This window comes from Crinia signifera, chromosome 6 (assembly GCF_055691185.1).
Source record: "Crinia signifera chromosome 6, ASM5569118v1, whole genome shotgun sequence".
Classification (NCBI taxonomy): domain Eukaryota; kingdom Metazoa; phylum Chordata; class Amphibia; order Anura; family Myobatrachidae; genus Crinia; species Crinia signifera.
Genome location: NC_139222.1, coordinates 276,958,820 through 276,983,435, shown reverse-complemented (window position 1 = coordinate 276,983,435; position 24,616 = coordinate 276,958,820). Strand labels below are relative to the sequence as shown.

The 24,616-nt window shown below is 49.5% G+C and overlaps 1 protein-coding gene across 2 annotated transcripts in view; it reads right to left on the bottom strand.

Moving 5' to 3' along the window:
• The window catches only part of LOC146009383 (uncharacterized), a 38,647-nt gene that overhangs the window by 1,815 nt on the left and 12,216 nt on the right, over positions 1–24,616 (bottom strand). For both annotated transcript variants that reach the window (XM_083149697.1, XM_083149698.1), the window contains exons 5-13: positions 22,380–22,485; positions 22,022–22,140; positions 21,846–21,929; positions 21,363–21,449; positions 14,241–14,329; positions 13,962–14,166; positions 13,207–13,332; positions 4,126–4,294; positions 2,628–2,701 (exon numbers count right to left, since the gene is read on the bottom strand). In XM_083149697.1, the coding sequence (XP_083005823.1) occupies positions 2,628–2,701; positions 4,126–4,294; positions 13,207–13,332; positions 13,962–14,166; positions 14,241–14,329; positions 21,363–21,449; positions 21,846–21,929; positions 22,022–22,140; positions 22,380–22,485 (1,059 nt within the window). The remainder of the gene's footprint in view (positions 1–2,627; positions 2,702–4,125; positions 4,295–13,206; positions 13,333–13,961; positions 14,167–14,240; positions 14,330–21,362; positions 21,450–21,845; positions 21,930–22,021; positions 22,141–22,379; positions 22,486–24,616) is intronic.

The window sequence follows — 24,616 nt, the reverse complement described above, 5'->3', positions numbered from 1 at the left end:
CCATCGGAGCCCTCCGCTGCCCTCAGCAGTTCCCCCCCAATCCCCGTCCCTCTCCCTGAAGCGGAGACGGGCAGGGAAACCGCTCCCCGCCGCCGTGCTGACGGGGACGCGTGTGAAACGCTCGCACCCAGCAAGCGACTGTAGACATAATTATGGGGCTGACTTATCATACGCAATGAGGTTTAAAACTCGCTGCGTGTTATAAACGGTGCACCAGCCAATCAGACCACAAATGCCATTTTTCACATACATGAACTAGATGGTCCAGGTTGAACTAGATGGACGCAAGTCTTTTTTCAGCCTTACCTACTATGTAACTATGTAACTATGACCGCTGATTGGCTGGAGCACCATTTATCAGGCACAATCCATTTTAAAACATGTTGTATATGATAAAACTCGTTAATACAACAAACCCCATAGGCTCCCACATGCAGTGACATGTATTTTTAGCAGATTCACACATTGACCTAGACTAGTAAGCAGGCAGCCATGGCCGCAAATGTGTCAGGTATAAGACTGGCACATTTTATTAAGATTAAGCGAGGGCTGCATAGGCAGAAAGTTATAGAAGAGTCTTCAGTTTTTGTGATTGGTAGGAGAGTAGGACTGTTGCTAGGCAGGATCATTCCCCTTTGTGATTGGTTTGGTATTTGATCAGCCAATGAGGTGAAATAGGGGAGGTAACCTAATACCTAATTTCCATATTTGCACTTCCTTTTTTGATTTCCATCTCCTGATTCGACTCGATCATTCGAATCTCATTTCAATTAGTACTTTTGGCGGGAAGGAAGGCGTTCTTGACCAGTGGTCACATTCCAAGGACAGCTGGTGAGTTCTGCCCTTACGGAAATGTCCACGCTATGCCATAGTGAAGGGTTTGATGCCTTCACAACGTAGTTTAGGCCTTTAGTCATATGGGAGCGTTTCAGTCACATCCATTTTGTACAGTTGGGGCATTTAAGTCGCTGCCATTTTAAGTTGGGGCATTTAAGTCGCCGCCATTTTAAGTTGGGGCGTTTAAGTCGCCGCCATTTTAAAACCTTAAATGGGTAGCGCTGGTCATCAAGCGCTTTCCTTGCTACCCCTTACCATAAGGGTCATTCCATTTAACCCTTTGCGTGCTAACATCTCTGTGAGAGCTGTTCAAAATGTTTCCCAAATATGTCAGCAGCTCTCACATTTGTTATATAAATTAAAATAAAAAATAACGTGTAAAAAAAGATTATATTTCCTAAATAAGGTAACATTACAGGTCAATGCGATGAATACAAATGTTTGCTTGGCAATTTTCACACCTAGGCCCTCAAAGGATTAATAAATATGGTACTTGTTTCCTAGTAGGGCGCCCACGATTTTGATCGTGGGCATCGCAAGCAAAAAAATCGCGTCGGTCGCGTCGCGTGCTGACAAAAAAACGCATGCGATGCGACCGACGCGATTACCGCGATTTTACATAGGGAACAATGTTAAATGTCCCAATTGACCCGATTTCACATAGGGAACAATGTTAAATGTCCCAATTGACCCGATTTCACATAGGGAACAATGTTAAATGCCCCCCCCCCCCCTCCCCAATTGTTAACGCCACTCCACGATCAACGTCAACCCGAAGCGTGGCGAGCGCAGCGAGCCCGCGAGGGGCGGCGGTACGCGTCCTCCGACCTTTTCATACCCCTACTAACCACTAGGGCGCGGAGTGAGAATAGAATAGTGTGGCGAGCGCAGCGAGCCACCGAGCCCGAAGCGTGGCGAGCGCACGCGGACACCTGTGAAGCCCGCAAGGGGATGTGGATACCTGTGAAGGTATCCGCGTCCGCTCGCCACGCTTCGGGCTCGGTGGCTCGCTGCGCTCGCCACACTATTCTATTCTCACTCCACGCCCTAGTGGAAAGTAGGGGTATGAAAAGGTCGGAGGACGCGTACCGCCGCCCCTCGCGGGCTCGCTGCGCTCGCCACGCTTCGGGTTGACGTTGATCGTGGAGTGGCGTTAACAATTTGGGGGGGGGGCATTTAACATTGTTCCCTATGTGAAATCGGGTCAATTGGGACATTTAACATTGTTCCCTATGTGAAATCGGGTCAATTGGGACATTTAACATTGTTCCCTATGTAAAATCGCGGTAATCGCGTCGGTCGCATCGCATGTCATTATAATGGCATGCGATGTACACGCGATGCCCGCGATGGGCGCCCAGATAGGAAACAAGTACCATAAATATTAATGACCTGTTAAACTTTCTGTGTCTTTTAGTGATACGTTAGCTTAAATATGGTAATTAAAAGTCAATCACAATAAATCAAAAGACGCCTAATAGATAATAATACTAATAATAATTATAATGTTTATTTATATAGCACCACTAACTAAGAACACGGGAGCATTTAAATGAAACCCATGAAAACACTTGGAGTACGTACAAACTCCACACTGCTGAAAAATTCGCTGTGCAAATTAAACTCATGAGCTTAGTGTCCCAAGGCAGTCATGCTAACCACTACGCCACTGTACTGGCACCTGGTCCTGGCCCTACACCCGTGAGCAGTCCACACACTTTATACAAACACAGCAGGCTATATTTCTATATAACGGTGTGCTGGGAGCTGGAGCCCTCACGTTTCCTTACCTTCATCTTCTTCCGAATCACTTTCCGGAGCAGGGAGCAGGAACTCTGCGCAGAACTGAACCTGCACAGCCGACCTACAGCAGGGGGGGGCAGATAAGGATGATTACAATGGCGGGTAAGGGAGGAATCACTAATATACTGATGCAACGGTCGGGCGAAGAAAACTCAGACTGATAAACCCAGCGGGTAGAGAGAGTCCTAGAAACTGCAGACAGATTGTCTTCATCCCATATACTGAGTAATAAAGACATTGGAGCCGATTCTGGTTGACACGCTCCCCGGCGTGTACTCGCATGCGCATAGTCATTTATGCGCAAGTGAAGCCGCTGTGTGAGAGTGCTCACACACAACAGTGCGGGGTCGGGGGATGCACCCATGGGAATGCCCAGCATTTCATGGGCGTTCTCATGGTGATTCCCCAATGACGAGGGTGCGGGGAGTGGGCAGCTGAAGTCAGCTCCCTGCAAGCTTTCAGCACAGGGCGCCTGCAGTTCTGAGAAACCACAGAGGTCGCCCACCATAGAATGATTTCTTAAATCATCCATTCGCGGCCGTGCGGGGGATCGCGGTGTGCGAAATTTGCAGCCTTGCGAGTCAACCAGAATAAAAGGGCCATTGTGCGTGCTAAGGGCCAGATCCGGACACAAGTGGAAATACAGATGGATCTCACATTTATAATGCTGCAGAAAGAAAGCGGCAACTGTGTGTAAGTATCCGTTAATGAATATCTGCCTCTTCTGCCTACTGATTACTTCCTTCAACTCCTACCTCCAAGACTTTTCACATTCTGCTGCCTTTCTCTGGAATTCCTCTCCCCATCAGACTCGGCACCTCTCTACAAAACTGGCTCTCAAGACCCACTTCTTCCCCAATCCCAGCCAAAATTCACCCTTACCCTCTGTTCTACACTCTCTGTCTACCCCATCTGTCACCCCTGTCTGTCTGTCCCTCCTTTTTACAATGCAAGCTCTCACGAGCAGGGCCCTCTCCCCTTATGTGGTTTTCCTTCTCTTACTTAAACCATCTTTGATGGCACCAAATCTCTGCCACGCTGATACTTACTGTATGTCAGTGTCCTCTGGTGATACAGCTATGTGTACAGCTCTATTGTATTCACCCATAAGTCACAGCTTCCTGTTAGTTTATGTACTCTGTAACTGGGCGCTGCAGATCCCTTGTGTCTCCATATAAATAATAAAGAATAATAATAATAACACCACGTATTTACGTGGATTTGCAAGTGCAGATAGATTGATATGGCAGTTGGCTCGTTCCATGAAGTTGGAACTGATCTATCTCGTGAGAGTGAAGTGGACTCCCACGCATGTTCGTAGATGTGGTGTCTGTTTCAGAATGATCAGCTGGAGAGACAGTGGGTGGCACAGGTTACTTAACAGAACCTTTGGGAACAAACAACCACAATATGGTTTCCTCTACGGTGAGGGTAGGTGATGTGAACGCTGAAATAACAGGAAAAGGACAAAAAAAAAGTACCCACCCATCTACTGCCCCTCCCTTTGGAAGCTCCTCCCACAGCAGCAGTTCCCTGCCCCCCGTCACCCAACGGGAGAGACCGTCGGAGGTACAAGAGACCGCCACACACAGTAGCCGGGGGATATCAGGGCCGGAGAGTGTGCTGAGATAATGGCCGGTTTTCACATCTCGGACTAAAAGAAAAGAAAATAGTGTTATACAAAGAAAGAGTAAATTACAGAACATATATAGCATACATTTATTGGCTATAAGAGACTCTGCTCTCCTGCTGTAATTGCTTGGTACATTACTTATAGTGCGTTATAATGCTGCAGCAAAACACATCTATAACACATTCGACGTGATTGGTGCAAATCGCAGGAAGTTGCAATGTGATACGTCCAGGGACGGGCAGCTTCCGTGATGCGGGGGCTCTAAACGCCAGCGGACACAACAGCTGTGTCCCAGAGGCTCGCTTTCGCTCTCTCACTGGCTATGGTGGATCACTTACAGTAACACTGCACCACTTAGTAAAATTCACTCTCCTCTTTGCAGAAGGGGAAGAAAAAGAGAAGTTTAATTTCAAATAATCTGTCCCCAGATAGCACATAAAGTAAAAGCACAATTGTACGAAGTGATCACGTACACAGAAGCCATAAAACTAAATGAGTAAAACAGCATGCAGAAAAAGTAATTGAATAACAGATGAAATCATCCTCTGATAGTCTGCGGCATCTGTCTTGCACACATACTACATGTGCATTGGGTGGAGGGGATGGGGGTACTAGGCGTCAGGAACCACAGAGGTACAGCCATCCCGCACGCGGTAACCTGTATCTTACATGACGGCTGGCAGGGGCTTTCCTTCTGTCCTTTTTAATCCCATCTAATCTGCGGATACTTACTAACCAAACTCATGTTACCTGGGAGACAGAAAGCCCTGCAACAGCTCGCAAGACATGTCAGCTCCAACTAAGCAGCGGGAGAGATCTCTGGGCAGATTTACATAATGAAGTACTATTTAAATCAGTTGCAAAAGAGGCTTAAAATACTAAAATATATATATATATCCTCATAAAAGGCACATGTCACTGCAATACTGTAAATGGAACAGATAAATATCAGTAAAGGAAATCACAGCTATACAGAAGGATCAGCTCATACAGGTGCATTGTTATTAGATGTGTTCATTTTATGGAATAATGCCCACCTTATGGTAACGTGCTGGTTGTGTAATCAGCCTTTCATATTGTTACACAATCGCCTTGCCTGCGTTTCATGTAAGCTGCCTATCACCGATATATGCCAAAGTCACTCCTGTCTGTGGCTTCCTGCTGCCCCCATTCCCCTCCTCACATCATGTCACTGCCCCTGTCACATGCAACCTTGTCCTCACACATCAATCATAACCTGATATGCTCTGTGCTGCTGGGGTCCCTGCTCCTCCCACTATGTAACTCTCGGTCTGTGGCTTCCTGCTGCCTCCATCCCCTCCTCACATCATGTCACTCCCCCTGTCACATGCAGCCATGTCCTCACTGACACATCACTCATCTCCTGATATGCTCTGTGCTGCTGGGAACCCTGCTTCTCCCACTATGTAACTCTTAGTCTGTGGCTTCCAGCTGCCCCCATTCCCCTCCTAACATCATGTCACTGCCCCTGTCACATGCAGCCCTGTCCTCACTGACACATCACTCATCTCCTGATATACTCTGTGCTGCTGGGGATCCTGCTCCTCCCACTATATAACTCTCAGCCTGTGGCTTCCAGCTGCCTCCATTCCCCTCCTCACATCATGTCACTGTCCCTGTCACATGCAGCCCTGTCCTCACGGACACATCACTCATCTCCTGATATGCTCTGTGCTGCTGGAAACCCTGCTCTTCCCACTATATAACCCTCAGTCTGTGGCTTCCTGCTGCCTCCATTCCCTTCCTCACATCATGTCACTGCCCCTGTCACATGCAGCCCTGTCCTCACCTACACATCACTCATCTCCTGATATAATCTGTGCTGCTGGGGGACCCTGCCCCTCCCACTATATAACTCTCAGTCTGTGGCTTCCTGCTGCCTCCATTCCCCTCCTCACATCATGTCACTGCCCCTGTCACATGCAGCCCTGTCCTCACTGACACATCACTCATCCCCTGATATACTCTGTGCTGCTGGGGACCCTGATCCTCCCACTATATAACTCTCAGTCTGTGGCTTCCTGCTGCCTCTATTCCCCTCTTCACATCATGTCACTGCCCCTGTCACATGCAGGCCTGTCCTCACTGATACATCACTCATCTCCTGATATACTCTGTCCTGCTCCTCCCACTAAGAAAAACTTTCATTCTGTGGCTTCCTGCTGCCTCTAATTCCCCTCTTTACATCATGTCCTAACTCACACCACACAAACATACAGGTCACCGACTCCTACAAGATTAGTCCTGAAATACTCTGGGCTGCAGCCTCCCAATTTCCCATTGCCTGTAACTTTTCTGCGACTTCTAATATCCTTATATCTTGCTGTATCGAGAGCATTATTGCCAGTATATAACAATATCCAATGGCAGGTTACTTCCTTTGGTTTGTTATCTCCTTCTCCCAGGTCCAGTCAAAGCGAATCTAAAGGTTAGTATTGTGCATAAATCACAAAGTTTCCCAGCACCCTGGTGGGAGGATTCTGGTTCCATAATACATAATGCACAGGATAGTTTACGTTTATCTCCCCCTGATAGGCGGTGGTAAAGCTGCACATTACTTTTACTGCTTTTGCTTTGATGTTCAATAAAACGCCTCAACCGTGAATGATTTGAGTTCCATTTGTAATTTTCCGCCTGAGCTCAATAAAACAATAATTTAATGATTTTGCCGTTCGACCTACATAATGCGGGTTACATTCTGTGCAGGGAAGGGTATCAGCTAAATAACCTGGCGCTGTACCATGAGCTGTTTAACTGAAATATGGTTTTATCTGAAAAAGTACTAATGGGACGCAGCAGGTCTGTTAGTCACTAATGACACGTCGGATGGGACAGGAGGGTCTCTCCTCTGCAGGGACAGAGTCCTGTGACGCTGTAATGTAATGCTCGGTGCTGGAGGCATGGCAGCTACGTCGTGTTCTGCTGAGTCAGCGCTCCAGCTTTACAGTAATGCTTTAATCAAGCAGCACTAGATCTCTGTGGGCGATTTACTGATCGCTGGTCATTGGCCACTTGTCACCTGGGCCGATCTGTCTACAAAGCAGTGATGGAGGCTTTAACAACTGGCCAGTTTACCTTGGAAGTTAAATTGAACTAGGGCACAGTGCAACATGTAACATGAGCCATGGGACAGTGCGGAGTATAATGTGTACTGGGGGCACAGTGCAACATGTAACATGAGCATGGCACAGTGCGGAGTAAAATGTGTACTGGGGGCACAGTGTGACATATAACATGAGCCATGGGACAGTGCGGAGTATAATGTGTACTGGGGGCACAGTGCGGCATATAATGTGTACTGGGGGCACAGTGCAACATGTAACATGAGCCATGGCACAGTGCGGAGTATAATGTGTACTGGGGGCACAGTGCAACATATAACATGAGCCATGGGACAGTGCGGAGTATAATGTGTACTGGGGGCACAGTGCAACATGTAACATGAGCCATGGCACAGTGCGGAGTATAATGTGTACTGGGGGTACAGTGCAACATATAACATGAGCCATGGCACAGTGCGGAGTATAATGTGTACTGGGGGCACAGTTTGACATATAACATGAGCCATGGGACAGTGTGGAGTATAATGTGTACTGGGGGCACAGTGCGGCATATAATGTGTACTGGGGGCACAGTGTGACATATAACACAAGCCATGACACAGTGCGGAGTATAATGTGAACTGGGGGCACAGTGTGACATATAACATGAGCCATGGCACAGTGCGGAGTATAATGTGTACTGGGGGCACAGTGCAACATGTAACATGAGCCATGGCACAGTGCGGAGTATAATGTGTACTGGGGGCACAGTGCAACATGTAACATGAGCCATGGCACAGTGCGGAGTATAATGTGTACTGGGGGCACAGTGCAACATGTAACATGAGCATGGCACAGTGCGGAGTAAAATGTGTACTGGGGGCACAGTGTGACATATAACATGAGCCATGGGACAGTGCGGAGTATAATGTGTACTGGGGGCACAGTGCGGCATATAATGTGTACTGGGGGCACAGTGCAACATGTAACATGAGCCATGGCACAGTGCGGAGTATAATGTGTACTGGGGGCACAGTGCAACATATAACATGAGCCATGGGACAGTGCGGAGTATAATGTGTACTGGGGGCACAGTGCAACATGTAACATGAGCCATGGCACAGTGCGGAGTATAATGTGTACTGGGGGTACAGTGCAACATATAACATGAGCCATGGCACAGTGCGGAGTATAATGTGTACTGGGGGCACAGTTTGACATATAACATGAGCCATGGGACAGTGTGGAGTATAATGTGTACTGGGGGCACAGTGCGGCATATAATGTGTACTGGGGGCACAGTGTGACATATAACACAAGCCATGACACAGTGCGGAGTATAATGTGAACTGGGGGCACAGTGTGACATATAACATGAGCCATGGCACAGTGCGGAGTATAATGTGTACTGGGGGCACAGTGCAACATGTAACATGAGCCATGGCACAGTGCGGAGTATAATGTGTACTGGGGGCACAGTGCAACATGTAACATGAGCCATGGCACAGTGCGGAGTATAATGTATACTGGGGGCACAGTGCAACATATAACATGAGCCATGGCACAGTGCGGAGTATAATGTGTACTGGGGGCACAGTGTGACATATAACATGAGCCATGGGACAGTGTGGAGTATAATGTGTACTGGGGGCACAGTGCAACATGTAACATGAGCCATGGCACAGTGCGGAGTATAATGTGTACTGGGGGTACAGTGCAACATGTAACATGAGCCATGGCACAGTGCGGAGTATAATGTATACTGGGGGCACAGTGTGACATATAACATGAGCCATGGGACAGTGCGGAGTATAATGTGTACTGGGGGCACAGTGTGACATATAACATGAGCTGTGGCACAATGCGGAGTATAATGTGTACCGGGGGCACAGTGCGGCATATAATGTGTACTGGGGGCACAGAGTGACATATATTGTGAACTGGGCACACAGAGTGGCATATATTGTGAACAGGGGGCACACAGGGTGGCATATAATGTATATTGGGGGTACAGTGCGGCATATAATGTGTACCGGGGGCACAGTGCAACATGTAACATGAGCCATGGGACAGTGCGGCATATAATGTGTACTGGGGGCACAGGGTGGCATATATTGTGAACTGGGCACACAGGGTGGCATATATTGTGAACAGGGGGCACACAGGGTGGCATATATTGTGAACAGGGGGCACACAGGGTGGCATATAATGTATATTGGGGGTACAGTGCGGCATATAATGCGTACCGGGGGCACAGTGCAACATGTAACATGAGCCATGGCACAGTGCGGCATATAATGTGTACTGGGGGCACAGTGCGGCATATAATGTGTACTGGGGGCACAGTGCGGCATATAATGTGTACTGGGGGCACAGTGCAACATGAGCCATGGGACAGTGCGGAGTATAATGTGTACTGGGGGCACAGTGCAACGTATAACATGAGCCATGGGACAGTGCGGCATATAATGTGTACAGGGGGCACAGTGCAACATATAATGTGTACTGAGGGCACAGTGCGGCATATATTGGGTACTGGGGGCACTGTGCGGCATATAATGGGTACTGGGGGCACAGTGTGGGATATAATGCGTACCGTGGGCACAGTGAGGCATACAATGTGTACTGGGGGCACAGTGCGGCATATAATGTGAACAGGGGGCACAGTGCGGCATAGAATGTGTACTGGGGGCACAATGTGGCATAGAATGTGTACAGGGGGCACAGTGCGGCATATAATGTGTACAGGGGGCACAGTGAGGCAAATAATGTGAATAAGGGGCACAGTGCGGCATATAATGTGTACTGGGGGCACAGTGCGGCATAGAATGTGTACAGGGGGCACAGTGAGGCAAATAATGTGAATAAGGGGCACAGTGCGGCATATCATGTGTACAGGGGGCACAGTGCGGCATATAATGTGTACTAGGGTCAAAGTGCGGCATATAATGTGTACAAGGGGGCACAGTGCGGGCATATAATGTGTACAGGGGGCACAGTGCGGCATATAATGTGTACCCGGGGGCACAGTGCGGCACATAATGTGTACTGGGGTCAAAGTGCGGCATATAATGTATACTGGGGGCACAGTGCGGCATATATTGTGTACAGGGGGCACAGTGCGGCATATAATGTGTACTGGGGGCACAGTGCGGCATATAATGTGTACTGGGGGCACAGTGCGGCATATAATGTGTACTGGGGGCACAGTGCGGCATATAATGTGTACTGGGGGCACAGTGCAGCATATAATGTGTACTGGGGGCACAGTGCGGCATATAATGTGTACTGGGGCACAGTGCGGCATATAATGTGTACTGGGGCACAGTGCGGCATATAATGTGTACAGGGGGCACAGTGCGGCATATAATGTGTACAGGGGGCACAGTGCAGCATATAATGTTTAATGGGGGCACAGTGCGGCATATAATGTGTACTGGGGGCACACAGGGTGGCATATAATGTGTACTGGGGGCACACAGGGTGGCATATAATGTGAACTGGGGGCACAGTGCGGCATATAATGTATATTGGGGGCACAGTGCGGCATATAATGTATATTGGGGGCACAGTGCGGCATATAATGTATATTGGGGGCACAGTGCGGCATATAATGTATACTGGGGGCACAGTGCAGCATATAATGTGTACTGGGGGCACAGTGCAGCAGATAATGTGTACTGGGGGCACAGTGCGGCATATAATGTGTACTGGGGGGGCACAGTGCGGCATATAATGTGTACAGGGGGCACAATGCGGCATATAATGTGTACTGGGGCACAGTGCGGCATATAATGTGTACAGGGGGCACAGTGCGACATATAATGTGTACTGGGGCACAGTGCGGCATATAGTGTGTACAGGGGGCACAGTGTGGCATATAAAATAAATAAATAGTGTGTACAGGGGGCACAGTGCGGCATATAATGTGTACTGGGGCACAATGCGGCATATAATGTGTATTGGGGGCACAGGTGCGGCATATAATGTGTACAGGGGGCACAGTGTGGCATATAATGTGTACAGGGGGCACAGTGCAGAATACTGTGATATCTTTATAAGACTTCCCCAACCCAACTTGCTTACATCTTACCAAGCAGATCAATCCCTTTGCCCAAACTGTATAGATGGGCTGGGGACATGCGATTAGACAGGTGGGGTTAGAACCACACGCAGCCACTCACAGAACTACAATGCTATCAGCGAAACACAGACACAACTTGAGGCTTCTGTCAATCCAATGCTAAATATTGTGGTGTCAAAACCAGGTCACTACGTACAGAAGTTCAAGCACCGGAGAGCTGTCTCCCCACATTAGTAGCAGAGCAACCGGTGCAGAGAAATGTGCAGCCAAACAAGTGATGGGAATTTACAGCGGCGTGAAATAAACTGCTCGGGGGTAAGTGCGAAATACTGCACAGAGCTGGTGATGGATGGAATGATACTACAGTCGGGGTGTGGGCATTAGACGGCAAGCTCCAGTGGTGCAGGGGCTGGTGCACAATGCCATAGCAACAATAATAATAATTGTTTAAATAAGCAGCGGTGCCAGCATGGTACAGGACAGGGAAAATCAGAAGCCAATATTGAATTAAGGAACCGATTTCTAATAATGAGGCAGAGGTAAAAAGCAAAAGCTTCGAAAGCTAGTCTGCTGCCTTGTGATAGAGAGGGTCATTAGGTCGACACAAGCATTAGGTCGACATGGGCAAGGTCGACAGCCAAAAGGTCGACATGGGATTTTTCGCTTTTTTTTACCAGAATGTCGACACAGTCGACATGGACAAAGGTTAAAGGTCATGCCGTGTCGGCCTAATGACCCTGCTAATGCTTGTGTCGGCCTAATGACCCTGTCTACCTAGACCCATGTTGACCGTTCTGCATGTCGACCTAATGGTGTCGACCAAATGCTTGTCGACCAACTTCTTGTAGACCTAATGATCCATACCCAGGATTACGACTGTCGGGAGGTCCTGACAGAATCCAGGATTGAATGCCACCCTAAATCGGCTCATGCAGGGTTGACCGCTTGTGATTTTGCACTGTGAATGTTCCATTATGGATACGCCCAGTGGTTAAAGTGACGGAGAACGGGATGGAACACCTGCAATGGAAGGTGGAAATGGTCCCACCACCACTACAGCCATGCACATTAATTCCAACAGAATGAATTGTGCATTATGTGCATAAGGGGCATTTATCTGTAAAAAGCGCTACTACTCTGGGAATTGTGTTTAAGGGACACTATTTTGTAGCATAACATGTATAAGGGGCACTGCTCTACAGCGCAAAGTGCATAAGGGGCTCTACTATGTTGTATAATACGAATTAGGGGCACTACATGCTGTGTAAAGTGAATAAGATCCTGCTACTGTGTGGCGTAATTTGAATTGGGGGCCCTATTGTGTCACCATGCCCCTTCCTTGTGAGACCACTCTGTCTTTATAAAGTATGGGAGGCAGGGTTCAAATTTATTGTTTGCAAGGGGGGGAAACCAAAAACCTTAGCACTTCTCATGGCTCCGCCTAATAGAGAAGGGGATGGGGGTGTAGGTGGCAGGCTAAATGAGTTCTACCCCTTCTCCAGGACCATGTTTTACCATGTGTGTGTGTGTGTGGGGGGGGTCTATCCCAAAAAGTGCCTATACAACATTACAGGAATCCCTGCTGTTCTCAGGCATTATTTATATACTTAAGGTTTCATCTTGGCGCACACACACACCTCACGCTGCACACTTACTATATAACACCCCATTAGTAATGTACACACTGCAGCTGGTCTCTGATACCTTGTAATGCTCCGGGGTCCGCCGTTTACAAGCGGAGACCTGTGATGTGGAAACACTAGTGCACCGCAGCAGAGAAGACTTACCAATCAGATAGCCGTTTCCCTGGTCAATATTAAACCCCGAGGTGACAAGAAGATTGTTGGGTGTGACAGCGACAGCATCAGCAAACCCGGAGCCGGAGGTGTGATTGGACAGGCGAGTGAGGTGGTCTGGGGAAGAGATGAAAGCAGAATAATGATCTGTTGGATCTTCCTTCCATCCTAGGCACAAATAGTTTAACCCCTTGTCACCCCATTTACTTATACACGGTGACCCTGAAGACGGCAGTCAGATGCACTTCGCAACTTTTAGCAAACACTGCCGTTGTCACAGCTGGTATGTGCAGCTTAGAGGAACTGCCAGCGAGGCATACGCAACGCAGTCGTTTCCCACGGCAACTGAATGGGTGTTACTGGGTGGCGACTGGGCTGCAATGGGGTGTTCGCATGCAAGGGCCCGTGTGGCCAGAGCTGTAACCAATTGTGAGACGATTACGGCCGCTGTGGGCAGCGCGATAGCACGGATGAGTAGAACTCAGATTATCAGTGGATCTGAGGATAATGGGCCTGATTCAGAACCTTTTTCAGGGCTGTCAATCCGCAGCCCTGCTGATTATCAGAAGTCCACTCATGTGACGGGAGACCGGCGTTTGTGGGCGGCACCCCGTGGTTTCAGTGAGTGCCGTCTTATCAGACAAGACAATGACATCCAAGCGCTGATATCCTCCAGCATCCCTCCTCCCCCTAATCTGTGCCTCACGTGAGAAAGCCAGCCCCCCCCCCCCCCCCCCTCACCTCACCTTGCTTCCAGTTAACGGCTTTTAAGCAGGAGCCCTGGGTCGCCAGGTAGACTTGGTCCTTGGTGGCACAAAGAGCGTACAAGCCCCTGAGAGAGGGCACCAGGGGGTCGCAGGAGTGCTGCAGACTCAGAGAGACAGAGGGAGACAATCTCCAAATTTTCAAGGTGCCGTCGACAGAACCGGAGTACAGCAGCCCAGAGCAGTACTGAGAATGGAGGAAGAGCCGATGTATCATTGCGTCACATAGTTCATAGCGCACATCCTTCCAAGGACTCTTACCTGCAGAGCTGACACCTTCTCCCCGTGCGATCTCTCCGACCGCAGGTTCTCCTGCGTCTCCAGATCCCAGACATCGAGCTTTCCGCCATCTGCAAAACAGCCAGCGATTACTATCAAGGTTCAATGAGTATACTGTATATAATACGTGACCCTGTGCCCAGAGGAGGACGGGCCACAAGTCAATCTGGGCATCTGCCTAGGGCCCAGCAGGTCCCAATGGGCCTTATAAATGTTCCGAGAGGAGCATTGCACAACTACCATGTGACGTCATGACATCACATAGACCCGCCCAAACTAACAAAGTCCACATGGACAGTCATATTACAGAAGTGCGCGATGAACGATCCGGAGACAGACACCGCTCTGGCTACGGGCACTTCTGGCGGTCATCTGTAGACGTGGGCATGTGCCACAGAAGGCAGCTGCAGCCTGTGCTGAACCCAGCATACGCGCCTATATAGAGGATACGGGAGCAGCCCGTTCACTACAAGGGAGGCTAGATACTTTCTCATACGTACCTCTGCCCCCCCACATCTGTGAAATCAATCTAGTGGAAGCGTCATGTGGACCTCCGTGTTTGAGCCCAGAATTCTGGCGCACACATCCGCACTCCCGGGCACTTTGCCCCCCAACTCCGAAGCAGGAACATAGTCAGATACTTGGGCATCTCACTGCACAACCACAGCCCCATTTTACTCTATTATTATTATGCAGCTTCTGCAATGTACTTTCACTTTGAGCTGTGACAGTTTTTAGCCCACAACTCTCCACCCCCCAAGTTCCTATCTGCTCCTATCTCCAATCTCTGTCTTTACAGCTCCCTCTCTTCATGGGGGTTATTCTGGTGGGCACGCAGCGCTGCGAGGTTTGTCAATTTCAGCCTGCCCGCTGCTCGCCATCGTCATCGACCATCGAATGATGTGGTAGGTGCACGCAAAACTAAGACACTCTGAAATGCTGGGCGTTCCCATGGGCGCGACTACCAAGCCGCTGCCCCACACCCCCGCTCTCAGTGGTGGGTGCGCGCGCCCGACGAACACTCATGTTTGCCGTGGCCGCTCGCACCTGGTGCATGCGCAAAAGAGAAATATCAGTCCTCCGTGCGTGCACGCGGAGGACCGAAGCAACCAGAATAACCTCCTGTATCCAGCAAGTTTTACCACCTTTTAACACACAAAGGAGTCCTTTGGTCCGTCGAGTGGCCTCTAGTGGTCAGAGGTGGTACTTCACCTCGCAGATATATACTCAATCTTTAAACCACGGGTGTCAAACACAAGGCCCGCGGGCCAAATCGGGCCCGCCAGACCTCGTCATGTGGCCCGCACGAGGAGATAGCACGCAGGGGCATTGTGTCTAAAACAGGAGTGCTGCGGGCCACGTCCACGGCCGCCTTACCTGTTCCTCCACTGTCGGCGGCCATGTTCCTGTAGGCACATATGTATGCGGCTACAGAAACATGGCCGCCAGCCTCCACGGCTACGTGGAGGAGGGCCCGGCCGCCTGTTCCCTCTGATGCCCGGCAGTGACAGACACTGGGTGGGGACGTCATGACGATGACGCCGCCCGCCCATGCGTCTGTAGAGAAGTAGGAGCAGGCAGGGAAGCTGGACCGGGAGTCGGGGACAGTGTGGCCGCAGCAAGCAGAGAAGAAAAGCTGGAAGCCGCAGCAGCTGCAGGACAGACGGAGAAACAGTAAGTGAGGATGAGGATCACACTCACAATAAAATATATATATATATATATATCTATATATATAGATATATATAGATATATATATATATATATCTGCTGTTTCCTGAGGTGTCCCGTGTATAATAATAATAATAATAATGCCATGACACCACAGGCTGCTCCTCCTGTATAATCATTTATGTGTCATGGCATTACTTTTATTATATTATACAGGGGGAGCAGTCTGTGGTGTCATGGCATTATTATTATACAGGGGGAGCAGCCTGTGGTGTCATGGCATTCATTTTATATTATACAGGGGGAGCAGCCTGTGGTGTCATGGCATTATAATTATAAAGGGGGACCTACAGATACAACCGGCCCTTTGAGGGTGACCAAACTGCTGATGCGGCCCCCGATGAATTTGAGTTGGACTCCCCTGCTTTAAACAGTCTCCATCAGCTATTAACCACTTGCCTGGCATGGTCACACCAGGCTGCAGTTATCTGACCCAGTCACCAACAACGCGACCAGACGGAAGCTCAAGATATCCCTCCACCCTGGGGCTGCACACAGGAGCAGCCGCTAAGCCATGTAAAATAACCCCAGTTCAGCCTCTTCCCGTGTGTACTTGACAGCAGCCACAGGGGAAATCATAGTTGCGATGGATCCCATGTTCCGATGGTGATCACCACAATGTTCAGATGTTCGAAGGAACAAAAAAAAAACCTGATACCGTATTTTACAAATGTTCATCTTCCTTGATAAAACCATTTTGGAAAAGTCGGAAATATGTTCTTGACCTAATTCAGTCATGAAAATCCCAATTTCTGAGCGTTTTGGGAAACAAATTTGTCAATTAAGTTTAAAAGGCTATATTAATGGTATAGTGATGGCTAACCTTAAAACTCCAGCTGTTGTTGAACTACAAATCCCAGCATGCCCTGCATCAGTTTTGGCATGGCCAAATAGCAAAACTGTAGCAGGGCATGCTGGGATGTGTAGTTCAACAACAGCTGGAGTGTCAAGGTTTAGCCATCACTGGCCTAGGCTATCTATATATATCCGTGATGACATAGCAAGGAATTGAATACCAAGAGGTAAAAAGCTTCTAAAAATGAAAAGAAATGATGTTGCCTGTAGCAACCGAACAGAGCATTTCACCTCATGTGTAGGACTGACTTGCTTCATTCTGCACACTACTTAATGCTGGGTACACACTAATACACATCTCTAGAGACGTACTGGGCAGCGTGTTCTCCATTCACCCTGCCCGATCCATCGGAACGGACATCCAAGTTGGCGGATGCATTTGTATGCACCCGCCCACTGAGCAGCGGCTCCCTGCGTGGCTGTAGGGGCGGTCAGCGGATCTCCCATACACACAGCATGGTGCAGTGATATATATCTAGATATATCGGCATCAGCTGGGTTGCTGCAGTTCACAGATATAACGCTCGTACACAGTGGCCGATGGTCCATCGACATATTGGTCATTCAATCAAAAGGCCGATATATCGCCAGTGTGTACGCACCTTTAAAGATCACAAATCTGTTCATGACAAACAGCATTTTGGAAGTTAACTAGCAAATCTCTTGCCTATGTGAAGGGAGGAACGTCTTATAATTCTTAATGATACATAGTGCCTGATTCTGGTTCGCTCGCAAAAGTAAATTCTCTAATGGACAAAACCATGTGCACTGCAGGTGGGGAAGATGTTACTTGTGCAGAGAGAGTTAGATTTGGGTGGGGTTTGTACTTCAAACTGATATTTATATTGCAGTGTAAAAATAAAGCAGCCAGTATTTACCCGGCACAGAAACAAAATAACTCACCCAAATCTAATGTGGGGTACACACCAGGACGACCCGCTCACATGTGCACCGTGAGCGGGTCCGATCCAATGGTGACCTGCACCCGGGAGTATGGTCGTCCTTCAGACCCTACCTGCAGCAGGTGGGATCTGAGGACCGACCGACCCGCGGGATTGGATTGGTATCGCTCCACACCGGGACAGAAAAGGGCCCGATCACCACACAATCTACATCCATTCTGTCGGAATTGGATCTAGATTGATGGGATCAGGCCCTAGTTGTCCTGGTGTGTACTCAGCGTGCAGCAGCGGGGACGGGTGTCGCCCCAAGGGACCGCCCAGCATTGCATAGGCGTCACATGACATTAGCCTCCCGTACCGCCTTCGACGCGGCACACGCGGTTTCCACTGACTGTTATTTGTGAGCCCAGGAGAAATAATTGGATGGTTGGCGACCTGTAGCGGACACATGCGAGGGGCTGTCAGTACGCATCCCCTCTCATGGTAGCAAGGGTAATCGGCTGCGGGGGAGGGGGGGCAGATTTTCAGCAGAGCGGAGCTCCCTCGCACTCGGTAAGCTGCGATGTTTGCAGATTACCGAGTCATCCAGAATCCGGCTCATAGTGCAGATCTCACCGCGCTGCGCAGCACCAGATCCCGATGCGCAGCCTCGCGACATCTGAATGGAATCTAAAAATAGACTGTGCAGCGCAATCAATGCTCCATTTCTAAGAGAGCTAATCAGATTGCTAAGAAATGGGGGTGAATATTGCAGTATCCAGACTCAGGATAGATTGACTGGGTCAAAAGGTGGACATGCATTTATTTTAATTTTTTTACAAACTTTTGAGCCGACATGTGCCGACAGGTGGTATGTCATACCCTACCATCCACTATGACGTGGAGGGAGAACATAATTGTGTGCGGCAAGGCACCAAGCCCGAAGCGATGGGATGGGCAAAACGGGTCACTAAAAAGAGCTGGGATCCAACGGGCAATTTGTAAAAAAGATCCGGATCGTTTAGACGGATCATCGCCTCACATTGATAAAAAAAAAAAACGGTTAATTTCATAATAATGAGGCAGAAAATCTCGCGCGAGGTCGGTAGCTCTCGCGAGATTTCCCCTGTACTGAAATTCCTACACAACCACCAGGCAGGTGGGTGGGCCATACCCGATAAAAATCAAAGAAAAGGAACGACGGATCACCTTTTTGGGATCTGCGGTTCACTCACTCTTTTCAGTGATCCGTCCTAGAAGATCTGCTTCATTCACGAACGTCCCGTCTCTAGATGGTATGCAGTACACATGGGTGTCGGGTGTCGACATAGACACCCAAAAAACATGAATAACTCAAGTCGACCTTTTAACTGTCGACCTTTGAACCCTGTTGACTAATAGTGGTCGACCATATGACTATAGACCCAGACATTGTAGATCTAATATCTTCTCCACCACCCTGATCACTGCTTCCCATGCTAGAGTACAGGACTTTGCCCGTGCTGCACCCCTTCAGTGGAACGCACTCCCTCGCTCCATTAGACTCTCCCCGACCTTGCAAAGCTTCAAACGGGCACTGAAAACTCACCTATTCATCAAAGCGTACCCTTCCACTGCATAAACCAGCTGGTTCTCCGACCTCTTGCCTGTTTACATCCTGCTATCTAACCACCACCCACTTGCTTGCACCTCTTGTAATCTGTCTGTCTCCCCTTCCTACTAGATTGTAAGCTCCTCCGAGCAGGGCCCTCTTCCCTCCTGTTGTCAAAGCCCACTTCTCTTCACATGTCACTCACAGCTCTCCTATACTCTAACACTCAGTGACCATCTTCGTCTGCATACTCATCTCCATCATTGGCCTCAAGCCTCTAGTTGTATGTTGATTGAGTCCTCACTACTTATATCCAAGCTGTAATGTGTATTGAACTGTGGTGCTCTTTATTTGTACTGTATTTTTGTTATTTATTCAATGTTATGCCAAGCTTTGTCTCCCTGTATTGTTCCTTTGTACGGCGCTGCGAAACACTTGTGGCGCCTTATAAATAAAATTATAATAATAATAATAATAATATACCATAACCCAAAATCGCTCCATGTATATGCCCCTTTTAGTCATAACAACAATTCAGTGATAACAGAAACAGAACCAAACATATCTCACCTGCTCCGGAATGTTTATGTGAGAATGAGGAGCGGGGAGAATTTACAGACGCGCCATCCGCCTTACAGACCAGAATTTATTTCAGACGTCGTAGATAACATATTGGTCACATTGGTCACTGGTGTTAGGTTGGATTTGGATAACGGTAAAGACATACTGTGCTAATGCGATCATAGTTTATGACAATAAAAGTGGCCACTTACTACCGAAAGGAATAGAGATGTTTCTCGGAGATCTGATATTTTATGTACAGACTAAATCACAGAAATATTAATAGTATAAAGGGTCCCACAAGCAATCCTGTAGGAAGTGTCCCATTGGCTAAATGGTTTGGATTTAAGCCAAAGGCATTTAAATGATTTAAGCAGAGTTTTATGTGCTTACAGCAGAGATGTTTCTGAAGTATCCCCAGGGAGGGAGATGATTAATATAAGTTACTATCTTCTTTTTATTCACATTTTCTCTTCTTTATCACGCAAATGTTTTGAATATTTCGCACTGGCATAAAGTGTAGCGGGACGTTGGGGTAAGCAGTATGGTTTATTGAGTGGCGATTTATATTCTGCGTCGTATTTTTACTATATCTCAGTAACGGATATGAGAATAACTTACATAATGTCTCATTAGGGGGAAGCAATGTAGAATTTACATGTACTACAATCTGTATTCGCCGTCCGTCTCGGGATAATGGTAATACGATGTTTACATTTTAATTAAAGAGCTCCTCATCCCCGAAATGTGAGGAGCAAAGCGAGCCATGAGAGGGGATAGGGTACACTAACTGGGGGAACCGTGAGAAATGCACATCAGTCTTTTCATGTCGACTCTCCGTGAGGACCTTTATCTAGTGTTGACCTTTTGGGGTCAATCAAGACAGTTTACCTAATAGACCACACCCATAGGCACAATTGGGGGCACAGTGGTCAGGGGCATTCATGGGACCATAGGGCAGAGGTACATATGAGAAGGCATAGGCAAATGCAGGGGGGGGGGGGCTTCTGGTTGCCCGGAAACCCCCCTCCTATTGGCAAGTGCCTTAAATGAGAACAACAATAACACTGGTATATAATATGATCAGTAGAGCTGCCACCACATCATGCAGTGTAAGGGACAGAGCAGAGCTGCTGCACATGCCCAGTGCACCAGCTTCTTCCACCACATTTACTGTATGTGTGGATCTGAGGCCTCCAACATCGCAATGGACCAGAGAGCAGCTGCCAGGAGGAAGAGACAGGAGCCTTACCATGAAGTGGGAGATTATGAGCTTAGAAAGTGCAGTACTTGTTCTATTGTTTTTGTTTAACCTTTTCCTGACCACTTATTTAAATGTTTGAAACCGCCTATACTATAGACCATCTGTACTGTTAAATATTACTACTGTATTCCATACAGAATCCAGTGTATAACCAGACTGATTAGCATGGAGGAAGAATGGCAAAGACCCAGAAAACATACAGTAAGTACAGTGAGACTCACCCGATCCAGATATCAGCAGCTTTGTATCTGGGACGTGCGTGACAGCAGAAACAGCGGAGAACGTGTATATACTGAGCAGAGGCCGACCTGGAAGGAAGAAGGACAACGGGACATGAGGTTCTGTCATCCCATTGGCATTCTCAGGAAACTGTGCAGCAAGTACAAGATCCTCACTGACATGAGTCCATCAGTAAGTAGCTCTGACAGTATAGACCCTTCCCTACCCTTCTCCCTCTACTCTATATACAATCTCCCCCTTTATCGCCCACCTATGTCATAATCCCCGAATACATCATTTTATCATCTCTTCCTACATGCTATGGTTCCCTGTGGCAGGTGGGGATTTTTGACGGAACACCTGTAAATCCATAATGCTGGTGTTCTAAGGTGAGGTCAGATGCCTCCTGCGGAGCAGACGGGCTTCGCCCAACATGCAATGCCCCCCATTAAGGTCCTGCTCCTGCCAGCTGCTGCAGTTGTCACCTGTGATCAGGCTCCACACTATAATATTGCTATCCGTAGATCCACTGGCGACAAAATCCTGGCAAGCGGGTAGAAGATCAGAATCTGGAAGTCAGAAAAGTGAGTTTTAACCTCTAATACCGGATAAATACCAGGAACCTGCCCCGTCACCCTATCCGCCCTTATGCGTCACTTACTTAACTTTGTTTTCCCTTGCGCGATTAGTGCCAGGCACGTGACTCCCCCGGTGTGCCCAGAAAACATCTTCAGCTGCGCGCCGGACGCCATGTCCCACATACGTACGGAGGTGTCCCAGCTGTACCAAGACAGAGGCAAAGGGAGAGATGTACAGAGAAAGGAAAGGGGGTGACGTACAGAGGGAGAGCAGTGTTTTAGAACACAAGGGGTAGGCTGCCAGGCATACAGCTCATGGGGAACTACAAGTCAAAACATGTTCTATCAGACAAAAAGCTACAGGACATTCTGGGCCTTGCAGTTCCACAACAGCTGGAAAACAACGAGTTGCCTATAGCTGGTTTATACGGATCTGCTCACCTCCCGGAGATTATATATGTGTCATGGATGAGAATAGAAGTGACCAGATCACTGTGTCCTTCCAGGCTGCGGAGAAGGAACCGTGCGTGCTGCAGGGGGGAAGGGCCTGGGGGCAGGATGGGGTGAGCCAGGCATCGGATATGTGATGGAGAAGATGGCAAATCCGGGAACCAGGAAAGTGTTATATAACGTGGAGAAGTCCGATGGGGGGTGATGTCAGAAAGAGTAAAGGTAATGATAAAAGTCCCAGCGTGGAGACGGGATGGAAGATAGTCAATGGTGGGAGAGGATAATGCAGAAAATGGGGAGAAAACAGAAGAAAGACAAAGTTATATACTATACTGGATGTGCATAAGAACAGAGCAAGTGTCAGTTATTCCTACTGCATTATAGGAACAGAGGAACAATGAGTCGGTGGGAACAGATATATAACTGCAAGAATCCAGCCACCATCTGGTCTGAGGGACGGTACCCAGATACCCAATGTTCTCTGTCTGCAGTACAGTACACTACAAACTTCCGGCAGTGCAATACCCAGCTACCCGCTGCCTGCGGTACGGTACCCAGCTACCCTCTGCCCTGCGGTACGGTACCCAGCTACCCTCTGCCCTGCGGTACGGTACCCAGCTACCCTCTGCCCTGCGGTACGGTACCCAGCTACCCTCTGCCCTGCGGTACGGTACCCAGCTACCCTCTGCCCTGCGGTACGGTACCCAGCTACCCTCTGCCTGCGGTACGGTACCCAGCTACCCTCTGCCTGCGGTACGGTACCCAGCTACCCTCTGCCTGCGGTACGATACCCAGCTACCCTCTGCCTGCGGTACGGTACCCAGCTACCCTCTGCCTGCGGTACGGTACCCAGCTACCCTCTGCCTGCGGTACGGTACCCAGCTACCCTCTGCCTGCGGTACGGTACCCAGCTACCCTCTGCCTGCGGTACGGTACCCAGCTACCCTCTGCTCTGCGGTACGGTACCCAGCTACCCTCTGCCTGCGGTACGGTACCCAGCTACCCTCTGCCTGCGGTACCCGGCTACCCTCTGCTCTGTGGTACGGTACCCGGCTACCCTCTGCTCTGTGGTACGGTACCCGGCTACCCTCTGCTCTGTGGTACGGTACCCAGCTACCCTCTGCTCTGTGGTACGGTACCCAGCTACCCTCTGCCTGCAGTACGGTACCCAGCTACCCTCTGCCTGCAGTACGGTACCCAGCTACCCTCTGCTCTGCGGTACGGTACCCAGCTACCCTCTGCTCTGCGGTACGGTACCCAGCTACCCTCTGCTCTGCGGTACGGTACCCAGCTACCCTCTGCTCTGCGGTACGGTACCCAGCTACCCTCTGCTCTGCGGTACGGTACCCAGCTACCCTCTGCTCTGCGGTACGGTACCCAGCTACCCTCTGCTCTGCGGTACGGTACCCAGCTACCCTCTGCTCAGCGGTACGGTACCCAGCTACCCTCTGCTCTGCGGTACGGTACCCAGCTACCCTCTGCTCTGCGGTACGGTACCCAGCTACCCTCTGCTCTGCGGTACGGTACCCAGCTACCCTCTGCTCTGCGGTACGGTACCCAGCTACCCTCTGCTCTGCGGTACGGTACCCAGCTACCCTCTGCTCTGCGGTACGGTACCCAGCTACCCTCTGCTCTGCGGTACGGTACCCAGCTACCCTCTGCTCTGCGGTACGGTACCCAGCTACCCTCTGCTCTGCGGTACGGTACCCAGCTACCCTCTGCTCTGCGGTACGGTACCCAGCTACCCTCTGCTCTGCGGTACGGTACCCAGCTACCCTCTGCTCTGCGGTACGGTACCCAGCTACCCTCTGCTCTGCGGTACGGTACCCAGCTACCCTCTGCTCTGCGGTACGGTACCCAGCTACCCTCTGCTCTGCGGTACGGTACCCAGCTACCCTCTGCTCTGCGGTACGGTACCCAGCTACTCTCTGCTCTGCGGTACGGTACCCAGCTACCCTCTGCCTGCGGTACGGTACCCAGCTACCCTCTGCCTGCGGTACGGTACCCAGCTACCCTCTGCTCTGGAGTACGGTACCCAGCTACCCTCTGCTCTGGAGTACGGTACCCAGCTACCCTCTGCTCTGGAGTACGGTACCCAGCTACCCTCTGCTCTGGGGTACGGTACCCAGCTACCCTCTGCTCTGGGGTACGGTACCCAGCTACCCTCTGCTCTGGGGTACGGTACCCAGCTACCCTCTGCTCTGGGGTACGGTACCCAGCTACCCTCT